Source organism: Pholcus phalangioides, unplaced genomic scaffold, assembly GCF_987345545.1.
Source record: "Pholcus phalangioides strain wild (caught in Gottingen) unplaced genomic scaffold, Ppha-v1.0 ptg000037l_1, whole genome shotgun sequence".
In the NCBI taxonomy this organism is placed as follows: Eukaryota; Metazoa; Arthropoda; class Arachnida; order Araneae; family Pholcidae; genus Pholcus; species Pholcus phalangioides.
Window position 1 is genome coordinate 1,472,668 of NW_028301624.1, and position 16,071 is coordinate 1,488,738.

General features: G+C 32.8%; 1 protein-coding gene across 2 annotated transcripts in view; it reads left to right on the forward strand.

Moving 5' to 3' along the window:
• Window positions 1–958: 958 nt before the first annotated feature.
• Window positions 959–16,071, forward strand: part of LOC149065872 (uncharacterized) — a 29,796-nt gene continuing 14,683 nt past the window's right edge. The window contains exon 1 of one of the 2 annotated variants that reach the window (XM_089253309.1): window positions 959–2,089. In XM_089253309.1, the coding sequence (XP_089109435.1) occupies window positions 1,780–2,089 (310 nt within the window). In that variant the 5' untranslated portion in view covers window positions 959–1,779. Of the gene's footprint in view, window positions 2,090–10,192; window positions 10,818–16,071 lie in introns of those variants that run through there. The other variant, XM_089253311.1, reaches the window with a different exon arrangement.

Genomic DNA, 16,071 nt, shown 5'->3' on the forward strand with positions numbered 1-16,071 from the left:
CTAAATTCATTTTAGATATTAATATTAAATTTTTAAATTTTTGAAACATTTTCAAGTCATTATGCATACAAATTAGAATTTTCGTAACTCTAATTTTGAAAGTAGAATAAAAAATAATTCCGGGAACACATAAGATTAATTGATTAAATATTTCCTGATTAATAATTATAAAATCGTTTTTAAAGGAATGTTTTAATTATTTATAATCAAGATTAATTGATTTTTCTATAGTTTTTAATAATTAAAATAAAATGAAAGTAATTGTAAAAATACATCTCTAAATTAATTAGAAAAAAAATAAGCAATTATAATATAATTTAGTTGATAAATTATAAAATACATAAGGAAATGGAACAATTAACAATTTAAAAAAACATTAATTTTAAAAAAGTTGTTAAAAAAATAGTTTTATTAACAATTTAGAAAATTGGATAAATCAATTATAATATAATTTACCCACATATTTAAAAATATATTAGTAAATAAATAACTTAACGATTTAGAAAATAAGATTGCGCGCAATATAATATACTCATTATTTTTGAAAATGGATTAAAATTTCTTATGTAACAATTTTTCCAATATGATCAGCTAATTAAAAAAAAATTAGTTATTATTTAGAAAATAAGTTCAAAGTAATTGATAGAGAACAAAAAAGGTTGAAATTTATTTCAACTTAATTTGATCGATAATTAGAAGATGGATTTCCAAAAAGAACTCGATAATCAAATTAATAATTTTATTTACTTAATAATAATTACTTATATATTTACTTGATAATACTTAATAACAATTATTTAATTTACTTAATAAGAATTTTTACTTAATTTTTTACCTAATTAATACTTTTTAACTAATTGACATTGTTTTAAATCGGTAATTTTGTAGTAATGAAATATTAATATTATTTAAATAATTATAATCCGATAGTGATTATATTTAAAATACACATTTTTACCTTTGTAAATACGGGTACGGAAATATTCAATAATCAAATCGATTTTTTTAAAAACATCAGTCCGAAATGATCGTCCGAAAGAAGAAAAAAGAGATAAATTAGAGATAAACACATTTTATCTATCCCAGAAGAACAAAGTTCCTAAAAATATAGAAAATAATGGATACATCGAATAAAGAAAAGAAATGAATAAAAAAAGTGAAACCGAAAGCGCGCTCGTGCGGAGAAGATACACGCAAGATATGGTTTTAGCTCAAAAAAAACAGACACAAAATAACGCAATATTATAATAAAAGAGAACTAAATAAAGAAGCGCAAAATTTTCATGAATGAACGGTAGACATGCATACGTCGTTTGACGTAGTTTGTGACGTCAATAGCGAACCCTTCCCTGATTGGTCGGGGATTTACGTGCGCCTGCCAAATATGGAAGTGCTCCTGTTGTGGCCTTCATTCAAGGATTGCTGACGTAAGAAAAGAGTACGGGTTGTCGAGAGGCGGGTTGTTACGTATAGCCTTTCGCTCTTCTCTCTCCTCTCTTCAAGATGCATCTCTTGTGCCATTCTGTCGCCAGCAACAGCGCATGATGGGACCCGTTTCAGAAATGGTCCTTTGATCCACCACCAGATAACCGAAAGGTTAAACGTGAACACAGATAATCGCCGTGTGTGTGTATATATGTGTGCGTGTTTGTGTGTGTGTGCGTGTGTTTATACATAAACACCCACAACCCGATCCCGAAGGTCAAGGAGAACTTTGTTGACACACACATAATATTTTCAAGATAGATAGAGAATTACTTCTACAAAGAAACGTCAGATATGATTATGGACAGTTTGGACTCTCTGAGTCAGGCTAGGTCAGGACTCACTGACTCCCCGGCTGGATTCAGCCTGTGTTTCGACACTTACAAGTCGCCGCCGCTTCATTTCGTGGCCTCGGTGCCGGACTGTGATGATTCTTCGCCGGCCAGTGGTGGAGACGTTTCTGGTCCGACCCTTGTGACCCTGGCCGGTATCAAGACCGAAGACGATGACGATGACGCCCTTAACACCCCAGTGTCCACCAGTGCCGATCTCAGCGCTTTCTTCTGTACGGATACCACCATACCGGATCCCGTTCCCATCACAGGTATCGTATCCATTTACTGTAACGATGGAATTAATTGATTGATTATTGATTACAAACTCCAGATATATATGTAGTGGCTAAAGCCCGAAATCAGCCAGTTCGCGAATTGGCTGGCCAAAACTCTCAGCCAATTCGCGGACTGGCCGGACTTTGGCCGTAACACCTTATTTTAAAAATTCCTGAAACTTATAACTTCTAATATTTATTTTTCTTACATATCAAATTACACTTGTGCTATATCAGATGAGGTTTTTAAAATGAAATATCCGTATAAAATTCTTAGCTTTTAATAATTTTCAAATTTTAATAAAATTCTTCGCGTTTCGAGTTGACGTGGAAGAAAAATCGGCGTTAAATCTTTATTAACATCAATAAAATAATTTCATAAGGTGTCGAAATCATCAGAGAAAATCGCGTTCAACAGCTTGACGAAGTTGGCGACTGATGCCGCGATTGGCGAGAAACTGAACAGTTGTAAGATATGACTCGGCCGAGAAGAATGCAGCCAAATGAATGATAAAGCCTATACGGATTATATACTCGTATAAAAATGGGGGGCCCCCATTTTATTCTCCCCCCCCCCCTAACTCCGGTCTATTACATATCATACACGCACACATAGATAAGCATTGAAGAAACTGGCGACGCCGCCAATCTTTGAGACGCCTGGTAATTATGGTGTGTTACTAACAGATCAACCAACGAAAGAAGGGCATCCAAGAGTGGTTATTATTATATGAAATGAAATATATAAAAGAAAAAGTGTCTTTAAATAGCCTTTCGTTGTGTTTGGTTGACAAGCGGATGTTGGCTTTTATTGGGATAAAGGATAACAGTTATTATCATCAACAATTATATTCGAAATTATTGTTTCCTCATTTTTTTTTAAATGCTAGTTTAGAACAGGTCTGGAATTTTTGAAAATTGTACATGTCATGATGAGATATCAATCCAGATGGTGGTTCTAATTCGAAAAAGTTTTGCAGTAAATCTTCCTGTACTGTTTTGAGACTGAGTACGTACCTCGTACACCCTGTGTTGCGACTTCTTGCGCATGGAGAGTCCCTTGTTGGAAAGTATCCAGTACGTTCAAGTACTTGAATTATTTTCCATTGATACTTTCTATCAATAGACTAGGGAATAAGTTATAATTAATTCCTCGTTACTTTTTGAAATATAATTTTGAAAAATTATGCTTATATAACACTTCGCTGATCCTCTTCTTGTGTTAAATCTGTTAAATTTTTGCGGAACTTCGATGATTTCCTAGATTTAGCTAAATACTATTCGCATTTGTTATTTGTAATATATCTATAACCTATCTCTGTCTTGGGCCGGGATTACACCATGAAAGTTTGATAAAAGATCTTTTACAAAACTTTAAAAAACAACCTATAAGCCTATAGGTTACATTTGCTAGAACTTTACTGTTAGCTTTTTTCAAGTTTCATAAATGAACTTTTATGAAACTTTTATATTGTAATCCTGGCCTCATTAATACTTTCTCCATATCCATTCATTACTTACAAAGTGAATACTTTGGATTTTATGCTGAACTTCGCTGATTATTTTATTCGATGTGAATTAAAATTCCACAAATTTTTCCGAAATTTATCTGTGCTTCATTAGTGCTTCTTTTTTTTAAATTTGTGCTTTCTGAAATGATCATTCTAGTTGATTCGCAACTCCGTTGACTTCTTTCTCGTATTCATGTTTTGTAATGTCTTCTCCTCTTGGATTCACGTGCAACTGTGTGCTCGCTTTTCGTTTTTCTCTCTTAAACATTCGTGCGCAACTCAATTATGATTATTTCCCATCATTTACCTATTTTTATTAATTTATTATAAAGTAATTAAAGAATAAATCGATGGTATTTCCTAATTTCCAATAATTTTTTTCCAATTTCAATTTATTAATTTCATTTCTTGCAGAAATACGGAATGAGAAGAAAAAAAATCAGTCAAGGGGGTGTCGAGAAACCCATACTGATTGACATATCATAAATTTATGATGAATAGAGAGAACAAAAATAAAATTTATGTACAAAATAACAAACAAATGAAGGAAAGACAATTTTTGTGACAAGAACTAAAGTAGCGGTTAATACAAAGAAAAAAAATAATCAAATGTGTCTGCATAATGCTTTCACATATTTTATAGCATTTTTGGCAACGGGAGGGAGCGGAGTGCAGTTACATGAAATAAGAATAAGCTAATAATAAAGCTATTTATCACTGTAATAGTCAGTTTGGATGATATTTATCAGTTTTATATTGTTTTTAATTATTATCAAGTATTTCATTGCTATGTGAAAAATTTGCGATTTTTCATAATTTATTTATTCTTCATAATTAATTCAGAAATATGATCGGGGGAAAAAAGGTAAATAAATGAATATATTTTATGGTATTAAAATAAAGTTATACAAAAAAAGAAAATATTTTTGGAAATATTTTAACAATTTTCTAAAAAAATACACTTCCAAATTAGAATTTCAAAATTGTCAATGAATGTTCAATTTACAATTAAAAGGAATAATTACTTTTTTCCAATCACAATTTATCATTCACAAATTTTGAGAAATTTACTATGAAATAATTGAAGACAACATTCATTTCGAATTCCAGATGAGTCGGAAATTATAATTTAACCGAATTTAGAAATTATAAATGTTTGAATTATTTATCAAAATCATTTTGTTTTGTAACTATAATAATGTAATTACTTAATATCATTATAAATATTATTAATTGTATTAATTCTTAGAGCTGTGAAATTTTATTTTCTAGTGATAAAATATATTATAAATATAATATGTTGAGATAATAAGAAAGAAGCATCACAATATATTATGGTATTTTTCGATCGTTTATCACAACAACACGAATCAATAGGACATTATATTGCAGCCGCATTCCATACTCGTTACAAGCAGTGTTGACTCGTTGATTAGTGATCAACACCTGTGTTGATTAATCCGAACAGAAAGAGAGAGATTAGCATATTGGCGTAAAGGGTGTTGGTCGTCAGCCATATTGTTTGACTTCAAAGCACAGGATGTCACTTTCGTATAAGAAAAATTCTCATAAAGATGTGAAATGAAAAATGTTCGTGTGTGTGTTTACATACCAGACTTAACACACGCGAAAAAGTGTTTTCCCATTCCCCCTGGAGCGAAATAATTCCGCAAGTGTTAAGGGTGGGGGAAATGAATTTGGTAGAGAAAGCAAATAAGAGAGAAAAAAGTGTCAAATATTTGTAGGAGAAGAAGAAGAAGAGGAGGAGGAGGAATCCTTGCCTTCTGTTCATTTCTTTTTAGCCTTCTTCCTGGTGTTAAAAATACATCTTGGTCTCTTCTAAAAAGACAAACACAACAAATCTCTGGATAGGAAACGAAGCAGAAGAGAGAAAACCTTACAGAAAACTGATGCCAAACGCACGCAAAACCGAGTCTAAAATGGAAACGGCATTTTCATGCCAAAAAAAAAAAAAAAAAAAACTTTTTATTTTATTTTTTCTATTATATATAGTCCTAGTATATCATATTTTTTTGCGTCTGGGTTCCCCGTTAACCCGGAAAACGAGTTTCGCATTTCTTTCTTGTTAAATAATAATAGCGTCTTCTCTATACTACTTCTATGAGACTTTCTCTCGGAGGAGAGAGTGGAAGTGGATTGGTTTCAGTGGTTGCATAATAGTTGCATGTGAGCAAATTAACCTAATTTGTGATGGAAGACGAAGAAGATGGATGGCTTTTTTCCTCGAAAAAATTACGAATCCCTCCATTTTTTTATCATCTCTTTTCTATTGTCCACGTATAACGCTCAAAATTAAGCTCAATTGTAACCTTAATTTTTTCTCCATTGTCAGCGTTTTTGCCGTGTAATGCCGTACTTTTTAGCAATTTAAGCTTGATGAACTGTTGAAAATTCAATTTAGAGGTTTTTTTTTATCATTGCCCAAATTCAAGTTAAGATATTAAGACGTGTGAAATCCACGGGTTCATATGATGGCAACGATCGCTTTCTACTATTGCAGAACTCTTGAAATTATACCTATGTTACAGAGAACCCCCTATACCAGAGGTACTAAAAATTTTATTTTTTCCACCGATCCTTTGTGCAAGTGAGGAGTCCATGGAACCCTCTGTCCCAATAAAATGAAGACTACGGACCACGGAAAGTGATATTCAGTATACAACAATTAATTTCATCCATGTTCACAACCCCTTGAAATCTCTCCAAGAGCTATCTGGTTAAGAACCCTTGCTCTAATTCTGTAGGAATTATCCACAACATTATCAGGACTGTTTACCATTGCATCATTTTAGTTTCTCGCGGAACCCCCAGTGATGTCTTAGGAACCCCGTCCATAAAACGGGTCGCTTTAGACGAGTTTAAAGTGTCGGTTGAGCCTAATTGAAATACGTGTGTACTTTGAAAAACTCATAGTATTGGTAAAACTTTCACCAATTTGATGACGAAAGCTGACGAAATGTTTTTTTTTTCATTTTAGAAAGAAGTTCTTCTAGTATGATTTCAATACAAAATAGGGCTATGCAAACACAATACTTTTATTATCTAGAAAGAGTCATTTTTTAAGAGCTGCTGAAATTTTACGAGTTCAAAGATGTATAAAATCGCACCAAATTGAGGGAATTAGAAGTAAAACTCGAGGCAAAAAAGTGAGATCAGCAGTGAAATTAGCCAAGGGAACCAGATGTCCCAGGGATGAAAATTACATTGAGCATAGTAATGATATGACTGTGATTCCCAATCAAAATTGTACTGTATTACGGCTCTTCCTAAGAAGCACAGAAGAGCAGCTAGATTTCTCATTTCCAGGGGTACCGTGAATGCAAAGAAATAAAGGAATTAGAAACCCATACTTCATCTTCATAATAATGGGTTTTTTTTCTGACAGTGAAATTTCCACAATCGTTGAACACACCCACGACTGACCAGGGGCAGCTTAAGCATGGGTGAAAGGAGTTCGGTGCCCCGAGTGGCACGCTGTAAGGGGCGGCAGCCTAGACTTTCGTTTAGACTTGTGAATTTTTTTAATAATTTATATAAGACACCAATGCTGTAACTCTTTTGATCCATACCTTGACCATGAAGATTATTAAGATAACTCGAGCGAATAGACAGGGCCTGGGCCATAATAGCAGAAACATTTTTGTGCCGTCGAGGGGCAAGTGTATGATTATTATCAAATAAAGGCAAAGAAAGAATTCGACTTCTTTCTTATCCAGAGCCTGGAGCAAGGGTCACAACTGGGGAGAAGCAGGTGGGTCTGGTGCCCCAGGCGTTGGACCAGAGGGGGCGCAAATTTCACCCTTTAATTCACCCTCCTTCAACATTACAAAGGGGGTGCCAAAATGCATGTTTGCCCCCCCCCCCCCACCCAAATGACCAAGCATCTAGTTGTGGGCCAGACTGGCGCACCAGAAGTTACTCATCTCCCCTTCCCCCAGTTTTATGTCTAAGGAGCCTCTTGGAATAGATATTCTACGTTAACAAAGTTAAACTCTATGTTAAATTCTATGTCGGAGATATTTGAGATTGAATAAAAATTTCAACCCCCAAATGGTGGGAACTAAAATGTAATCGAGTTATCGAGTATAATCGATAATGGCTCATCCACGAGAGCTGTAATGTGGGAAAAAGTTATGTGGCATAACACTGAGAGTGGTGAAATAAATTTGGGTGAATCTCTTGGGAATGCGTTGGAGGATCACACGCAATTATCATTTAAAATAACTCTGGACCGAAAAACGGCCCAGTTTGTTTAAAAGCGTGATGTATGGTCAAATGCATTTTGTTGGATAAATTATGTGTCCCAGAGTCCCTTAGGCTGAAGTCTTTTCAGTTTCCCACCTGAGTCGGCTTTACGCGACGGCAGCAATTGAGGCTTTGCACCCTGACGGCAGGAGAGCTCGAACCGCCCCTGTGACTGACGTTAGATTTTGCTAATGCCTTGGTGCCACCTCTGGCTTTCTCGTGGCGTCCTAAAACACCGAGGTACACTAGTCGAGAATCACTAACAATTATAGTCATAATCTTGCGGAGAAGTACAGTACATTCTTCGAGTTACACGTTACAGAAATCCATTTACCAGAGGCCTACGAAGGGTGGACAAAGAGGGACTCGTGTTCCCCCCCCCCACCTCTAAGTCAACCAAAATCTTATACATGTTTTCTAAATACTTTCCGGAAAAAAAATGAAATATGGAAAGAAAAAATACCGTTTATACGCTATTTCAATCAATTTCTGTTAATTCAAACGTTTCTTGAAGGTTGATAACTCAAAATCTCTCTCGAAGAAATTCGTCCCTCCCCATGCGTTATGTGCCCCCTCCAGAAGTCAATCCTGCGTACACCATCTACCATACCAAGTCAGGGCCGCCCATACTATTCGCGGAACCTGGTGTGAAAATAATTGTTGAGCTAGGGACGTCTTGACATATTCGGGGGGGGGGGGGGAATCGGACAATATAACTCGAATTCATGCATTATTACAGAATATAAAAGAATGATGAAAAATATAAATAAAATATATATATAAACACACAGTCTGGATGTAAATTAACACAAAAGTTTAAGAAAATGTCGAATTGATGAAAATTCAAAACGGAAAAAAATTTTGAACTAATGAAAAAAAAAAAGTATTTCAAAACTAATGAAAATTGGGATTAATGAATAAAAAAAATGATTAAATATATATATATGGCAGCATCAATGAAAATTCAGTATTGGTGGGGAAAATAATTCGAGAATTAATGTAAGAAATAATTCAAGAAGGGATAAAAAAATTCAGGATTAATAAAAAAAAAAGATTCAAGAATTGATGATACCATTGAATAATTTGCCCCCCCCCCCCGCCCGTTTGATTCGGGGCTCTAGGTCCCTTTGTTCTACAACGAGAAATAGAAATGTATTTATTGATCCACACGGGGTGGTGGAGTCCCACTTGTCGCGAGATTAATGTTTCCGTAAAATATGAGTAAATTGTTTATTTCCTTCGTTGATTTTAAGACATCTTCTTTCACTTGCTGGAGAAACCGCGAGACACACAGGATCTGTCGCAAGAAGCAACGTAAGCTCTTCGGCACCCCCAGAAGTGGGGAGGTCCAGGGCATCTCCGGCAAAACCATTATTTATTGATACGTCAAAGATTACATATAGTGAAAGGAAATTAAAAATTATGTAAAAAGAGGAATCAAATTAATCAAGTTAAAGTCAAAGTGCAACGGGCACGGATAATAAATAATCATGGAAAGATGAATAAAATCATATCGCAAAGACGCAATCAGAAATTTGATTAAATTAAATAAATAAATAAATTTAAATTAAATAAATAAATAAATTTAAATTAAATAAATAAATAAATTTAAATTAAATAAATAAATAAATTTAAATTAAATAAATAAATGAATTTAAATTAAATAAATAAATAAATTTAAATTAAATAAATAAATAAATTTAAATTAAATAAATAAATAAATTTGATTGATCGAGGTTTGTTTGACAGAAAGGCAGAGCACCCCATTGCGCTCGGGCAGTTCAGTACACTCTGTCCAATTCTTTCACTTCCCAAAAAATATTTTAAATTGATACATATTTCCCCTCCCCCCTCCATTACCGTGAGTGCGGGGTCCGGTGCGACCGCACCCGTCGCACACCCCCCGAAAAGCGCGGCTCTCTGTACCGATTTCAATTTATTTTCGTCCTGAAAATATCTCGCGGCATCCCAGATGGGAATTTTCCCTCGCAAAAAATATCAGGAGCACACTGAACGCCACCGACCGTTCCCGTCATTTTTCCCTTCGATCACCTGTGAAAGGTCAAGGGTGACCAAAACGTGCTAATGATGGTGGCAGAACGCGCGGAGACATCTCGTGTCACGCGACACACGCACACAAAGAAACAAAATGGCATCTCTCTGGCGACTTTTTTTTTTTCTTACTTTATTATGATTCCTGGAATCTGGGACGCAGCGAGAGACGCCCACGCGTTCCAAACTGGGAAATACAAACATCGTGATTATGGCCAATGTCGAGGAGAGAGAGGAAGAATATGGATATTATATGTTCTCTCTCTCTCTCTCTCTCTGGAGCAAAGTCATTGACATCAAATGCTTATAATCACGAGGAGGAGGAGGAGTCTTTTCATCAAAAGTAGTGTAGAGTGCTAATAACTCGGTTCGCGGTAGTGTTACTGCTGCCGTGTGCAGGTGCGTGTGTTCACCATCTCCGTTTAACATCATGACGATCCTACGAACAGTGATTCTTGGAACAAAAAAAAAATGCTTTTTTATATATATATATTTTTTGCGAGAGAGAACGACGGTGGCAGCAATGATCATGAGATGAACGTGGGCAGTTGTCGCAGCTGTCGCCCCCTCGCGGAACAGCAACAAGTATCCATCCCATCGTCCAGGAGCTTGAGAATTTTGTGAAATCTGTAAAAACTAAAAAGAAAAAATCTTGTCCGTTAACGTGTAACATACGTAAAATACGGCGTCATTGAATAATCACGTGTGATAAATTTCGAATTTAATTTGAGAGTGAAAAATACTTATATTGTCCGTTTTTTGCAACACTATCGGAATCCCGAGATGTGAAAATATCCCGAAAGGAAAGAACAGGAGAGAAAAAAAATTTTAACAGCTAAAAATAAAGCGTTGTAACGGATGGTGTTAGTGTTATATCGAGGCTGAACTGTGTGGTAAGTTTTCTTGTTTATATTATCGTTAATTTAAATTTTTTTTTTCCCCTGATAAATTTTATTTCGTGTTTAATTATATTATAGGATTAATTAACGATTATATAAAACGACCGTGAAAATTTTTTTTTCTTTTCTCTGAAATGAACTGTCATTTTTGTCTTAAATGTATTTTGTTATATAGAGTGTCAGTTAATTAATTATTTTTTTAGTTTTGGTATGGAAATGAGTTATCAATGGTTTAATGTAGAAAGTTTATTGTTATCAGATATAGATTTTTTTGCACTTTATAGTCGTTGAATTTACTAATTCTGTGAATTCTTTTCGTTTTGCATTAAAGTTAACTTTTTTTTTCAAGCTAATTTTTCTTTTCTTTCCGTTTTGGCGTTAAATACAGTTTTTTTCATTTTATCACTGAATTTAATTTTTTTTGTTTCATTTGTCATTGAATTTAATTTTTTTTATTTATCATTGAATTTAACTTTTTATCGTTGAATTACATTTTTTATTCGTCGTTGAATTAAATTTTTTTACTTATTGAATTCAATTTTTCATGTCATTTCTATTCTTATATTTGTTGTTGAATTCAGTTCTGCTTGCTTGCCTTCAAATTTGAATATTTATGATCATTTTCTGTCTTCGAATTCATTTTTTTTACTTGTTGAATTCAAATTTTTTATCTTGTTGAATTCAATTTTTTTACTTGTTGAATTCAATTTTTTTACTGGTTGAATTCAATTTTTTTACTTGTTGAATTCAATTTTTTATCTTGTTGAATTCAATTTTTTTACTTGTTGAATTCAATTTTTTTACTGGTTGAATTCAATTTTTTTACTAGTTGAATTCAATTTTTCATTTGTCATTAATTTCTATTCTTGTATTTGTTGTTGAATTCAGTTCTGCTTGCTTGTCTTCAAATTTTAATATTTCTGATCATCTTCGAACGATCACGATTATGATCATCTGTCTTCGATTTCATTTTTTCTATTTATCATTGAATTCCATTTTTTTTTTATTTATCATTGAATTAAATTATTTTACTTTCCTGGATTTAATTTTTTTTTTCGTTTCATTGAATTCAATTTTTTATTTTTCGTTGAATTAAGTTTTGCTATTTGTTATTGAATTCAATTCTGTTTGTGTGTGAATTCGAACATTTGAGATCATTTTCGGTCATTGAATTCAATTTTTTTGCCGCGTGGTTCAAATATTTAGGATAATTTTCTGTCGTTATAAGTGAATCTTTGGGAGTTTTATTGTCCCAAATGATTTTTTCAATTGTAGTTAAACTAATTTTTTTTCATCTGTGGTTAAATTTCTGGGTTTTGTATAATAGAATTCCAATTTTGAGATTATTGTATTTGTCGTTTTGAATTCAATTTTAATTTTTATTTATGTATTTTTATCCAATTTTCTTAAATCTATCATTGAATCCAATTTTAGTTTTTTTACAGTAGGAATTAGAATTTTACGGTCATTTTTTTGTGTTTTCATTCGATTTTTTCTTTGAAAACAATTTTTTTTCCATTATTGGATTCAATTTATATTTGTTGTGATTTCTCTTTGCTTTATGTTGAATTAATTTTTTTTTGCATTTATTTGTAGCTGAATTTGAATTTTTATATGAACATTTTAGTTTTTTTGTCGTAAAATGTTGCTAATTTTTTTTATTAAATTAAAAAAAAAATCTTATTAAGTTTGGATAATAATCTTTAATTATCATCCAATTATTTAAATTTTGCCAATATTATTCGCAAACATAAAAATTAAAACTTCAACCGAAATTTTCATTCTTAATTGATAAAATATATAATTCTCTCGATATTCATCCATTGATCTTGATTATCCAATTAAAAATAATTATGGTTTCATAGATACAAAGCTGCTATTTTAAAATCCTATTTACAAATCAAAACCAATCTGTTTCAGTGAAAATAATCTCATTAGCAACCAGAAATAGCTCAAAATAATCGATATTCATACTTTTAAACTACCGCAACTTTGTTTCATCATTCGACTGTTGCATTCAATTTTTTATCCATCGCTGAATTTGTATTTTAAAACATTCCTCGTTGACTTTCCATTTTTTAAATATTCCTTCGCGTTGAATTTTTATGTTTGAATTTTTTCTCGTTAAGTTTTTGAGATAAATTTTTGAATTTCAATTTTTTGTTTTCTTTATATTCAGCTTTTCATTAGTCATGGATTTCAAAATCTTTCTGTTTTTTTCAGAATTAAAATTATTAGAATCGTGTTTACATCGTTAGAATTCAGTTTTTTGTCAGTCGGTTTCTTCCTGAATGAACCAACACTTCGTTCAATCATAGATTTTTCGATTTGTCCATGGATTCTTTCGATTTATCAGTGAATTCAAAATCCTTCGTTTTCTCGATATCTCCCGATTTGGAGATGAATTCAGTCTTTCGATTTGTAGATGAATTCAGTCTTTTGATTTGTAGATGAATTCAGTCTTTTGATTTGTAGATGAATTCAGTCTTTTGATTTGTAGATGAATTCAAAGTCTCAATTTGTAGATGAATACAGTCTTCCGATTTGTACATGAATTCAGTCTTCCGATTCGTACATGAATTCAGTCTTCCGATTCGTACATGAATTCAGTCTTCCGATTTGTACATGAATTCAGTCTTTTGATTTGTACATGAATTCAGTCTTTTGATTTGTAGATGAATTCAGTCTTTTGATTTGTAGATGAATTCAAAGTCTCAATTTGTAGATGAATTCAGTCATTTGATTTGTAGATGAATTCAGTCATTTGATTTGTAGATGAATTCAGTCTTTTGATTTGTAGATGAATTCAGTCTTTTGATTTGTAGATGAATTCAGTCATTTGATTTGTAGATTAATTCAAAATCTTTCGATTTGTACATGAATTCAGTCTTTCGATTTGTAGATTAATTCAAAATCTTTCGATTTGTAGATTAATTCAAAATCTTTCGATTTGTACATGAATTCAGTCTTTCGATTTGTGCATGAATTCAGTCTTTCGATTTGTAGATTAATTCAAAATCTTTCGATTTGTAGATTAATTCAAAATCTTTCGATTTGTAGATTAATTCAAAATCTTTCGATTTGTACATGAATTCAGTCTTTCGATTTGTACATGAATTCAGTCTTTCGATTTGTAGATTAATTCAAAATCTTTCGATTTGTACATGAATTCAGTCTTTCGATTTGTACATGAATTCAGTCTTTCGATTTGTAGATTAATTCAAAATCTTTCGATTTGTACATGAATTCAGTCTTTCGATTTGCACATGAATTCAGTCTTTCGATTTGCACATGAATTCAGTCTTTCGATTTGCACATGAATTCAGTCTTTCGATTTGTACATGAATTCAGTCTTTCGATTTGTAGATTAATTCAAAATCTTTCGATTTGTACATGAATTCAGTCTTTCGATTCGTAGATTAATTCAAAGTCTTTCGATTTGTAGATTAATTCAAAATCTTTCGATTTGTACATGAATTCAGTCTTTCGATTTGTACATGAATTCAGTCTTTCGATTTGTACATGAATTCAGTCTTTCGATTTGTACATGAATTCAGTCTTTCGATTTGTACATGAATTCAGTCTTTCGATTTGTACATGAATTCAGTCTTTCGATTTGTACATGAATTCAGTCTTTCGATTTGTACATGAATTCAGTCTTTCGATTTGTAGATTAATTCGAAGTCTTTTAATTTATCGGCAAATAGAATTTCTGGCTGCTTATGATTGAATTCAATATCTTTCAACTTAACGCTGAACCTAAAATCTTTCGATTTTATAGATGAATCAGAATTATCAAAATAAAGTTTATCGTTAAAATTTAGTTTTTTGTCAGTCGTTTCACTTATTTCCTGCTGATTTCGATTTATCGTTGAATTCAAACTTTTAACAGCAGTTTATTTTGTAGTTGGATTTTATTTATTTAAATTTAATTTTCCTTTTAATTTTTTCCCCGTATGGCGTTGAATCTAATTTCTGTCGCTCACTTTTGAATTCAAATTTTTCAAGACATTTTTTTCTCCTTGAGGTTCTGAACTATTTTCCTACAATTTTGTATTCGTCATTGAATTCAATTTTTTAATCAACATCAAGAACATTGACAGATTGCAATGCATCTCGCTTATAACGTTTTCCCGCTTAGTGTGACTTATTTTCGTGGAGCCAACTGAGATACTCATTGGGATTTCCCGTTTACAGCGTTTTTTCACTTACAACATTTTTACATGATGGGTTTTTTTTTTTTAAACATTATACACGGGATCCACCGCATCTTCTTAAAAAATCCTAAACATGGACAATCATCAATATTTCCAATATCTTAGTAGTTGTTGATGATAATTTCCATTGAATGCACGCTACGAGCAGTGAATGCAAATTTTTCTTAAACCGTTTGAACTGTTGTTAAGATACAGTGAAACCTCAGTATAACGATATTCTGCAGCTAAAAAAAATATTTTTTATATGAAGTGGGGGGGGGGAGTTATCGTTATATCAAAAGGTAGCATTGTCATCAGGCGCCACAAAAGTTTTCCTGTTGTTGGCGGGATCGGCTTAAGCGAGGGTGCGATAAACCCGGGCGGCTGACGGGAAGGAAGCGACAGCCTAGGCTTTTGCTTAGACACATAAAATTTTAAAATTTCGGAAAAATAAAAATTCGCAAGACATCACACGCTGCCACTTTTTGTTGAGCCATGCCTTGACAACGAAGATGCTGAAAAAACTTGAAGGAACAGACAGGTCTGGGGCCGTAATACTAGTAACAAGAATAATCGCTTATCATAATGGGCAAATATTTTTACGGGTCGCCCTTTGGCCCGATTTTATATATTTTGTGGGGGGGGGGGATTAATCGGCACATCTATTATTTCAGAATATACAGGAATGCTGAGAAATATCCATACAGAAAATTTTAAAACACACAATTAAATGTAAATTAGCATCAACATTGATGAAAATTCAACATGTAATTTGAAATGAATGGGTTGGACAATTCCCATGAAACTAATGAAAGTTTTAGAATTGATGAATTAAAGATAATTGAAAGAAATAATTCCGGAGTTGATAAAGGAAATAATTTCGCAATTGATGAAAATCCAGAATTAATGCTAGAAATGATTTGAGAATTGGTGAAAGGGTTCAAAAATTTACCGTGAGTGCGAGGCCTCACAAAGCGCGGGGCCGGGTGCGACCGTACCTGTCTCACATTCCTAAGGGCGGGCCTGAGTGGTAGAGCACTCGTTGACAGTTA